Source organism: Microtus ochrogaster, chromosome 8 (assembly GCF_000317375.1).
Source record: "Microtus ochrogaster isolate Prairie Vole_2 chromosome 8, MicOch1.0, whole genome shotgun sequence".
Classification (NCBI taxonomy): Eukaryota; Metazoa; Chordata; class Mammalia; order Rodentia; family Cricetidae; genus Microtus; species Microtus ochrogaster.
This window is the reverse complement of record NC_022015.1, coordinates 33,999,497-34,000,233: the sequence shown is the minus strand read 5'-3', so window position 1 is coordinate 34,000,233 and position 737 is coordinate 33,999,497. Positions and strand designations below refer to the sequence as shown.

At 61.3% G+C, this 737-nt stretch overlaps 1 protein-coding gene across 1 annotated transcript in view; it reads right to left on the bottom strand.

Annotated features, from left to right (window-relative positions):
• The window catches only part of Drd4 (dopamine receptor D4), a 3,044-nt gene extending 2,307 nt beyond the window's left edge, over window positions 1-737 (bottom strand). Inside the window, exon 1 of the mRNA XM_005351511.2 lies at window positions 433-737. Coding sequence (XP_005351568.1) covers window positions 433-708 — 276 coding nt within the window. The 5' untranslated portion in view covers window positions 709-737. The remainder of the gene's footprint in view (window positions 1-432) is intronic.

Sequence of the window (737 nt, the reverse complement as noted above, 5' to 3'; positions counted from 1 at the left end):
AGTCCCAACCAAAAGGCAGTGCTCATAGGCAGTAAGGCGTGTCTGCACACTTGCCCGTTGGTCTAGCTGGCTTTTGGCAGGGATTAGGGGTGCAGTATTTCTGGAGTGGGAGCCAGGACTTAAATGGGAAAGACAGTATCTGCGATCCTTGCTTCCAGGGACACAATCCTTCTCTGGGTCAGCAGATCACACACAGAGAATAGGAAGGGATCCGGAGGATGGTAGGGTGACCCGACAGACGCAAAACTGACGCTGGATTCTCAAGAGCGGGAGACGGTAGGCAGTCAGGAGTGAGGAGGCCTGGAGCCCCTTCAAGTACCCTGGCTCAAGATTGCTGAAGGTCCGTGCAGCCGAACTGCGCCAGGGTCGGGCAAAGGGAGGGGAGGAAGGCGGAAGGGACGAGGAGAGTGGAGCTGGGGCATGGAGGCTCACCTCGGAGTAGACAAAGAGTGGTAGCACTAGTATTGCAAGGAGGAGGTCGGCGGCCGCCAGGCTAACGATGAAGTAGTTGGTGGGTGTCTGCAGGGTGCGCTCGGAGGCCACGCTCACGCACACGAGCGAGTTCCCCGCCAACACCAAGCCGATGAGCAGCACGCCCCCAACCAGGGCCGCCACACCCGCGCCCCCAAGACCGGCGCCCGGCCCCAGGGGCTCTGACCCACGCCCGGCCAACAGCCCACCGTCGTCGTCCGTGTTGTTGTTCCCCATGGCTCGACAGCTGAACGCGCTCCCGCAAG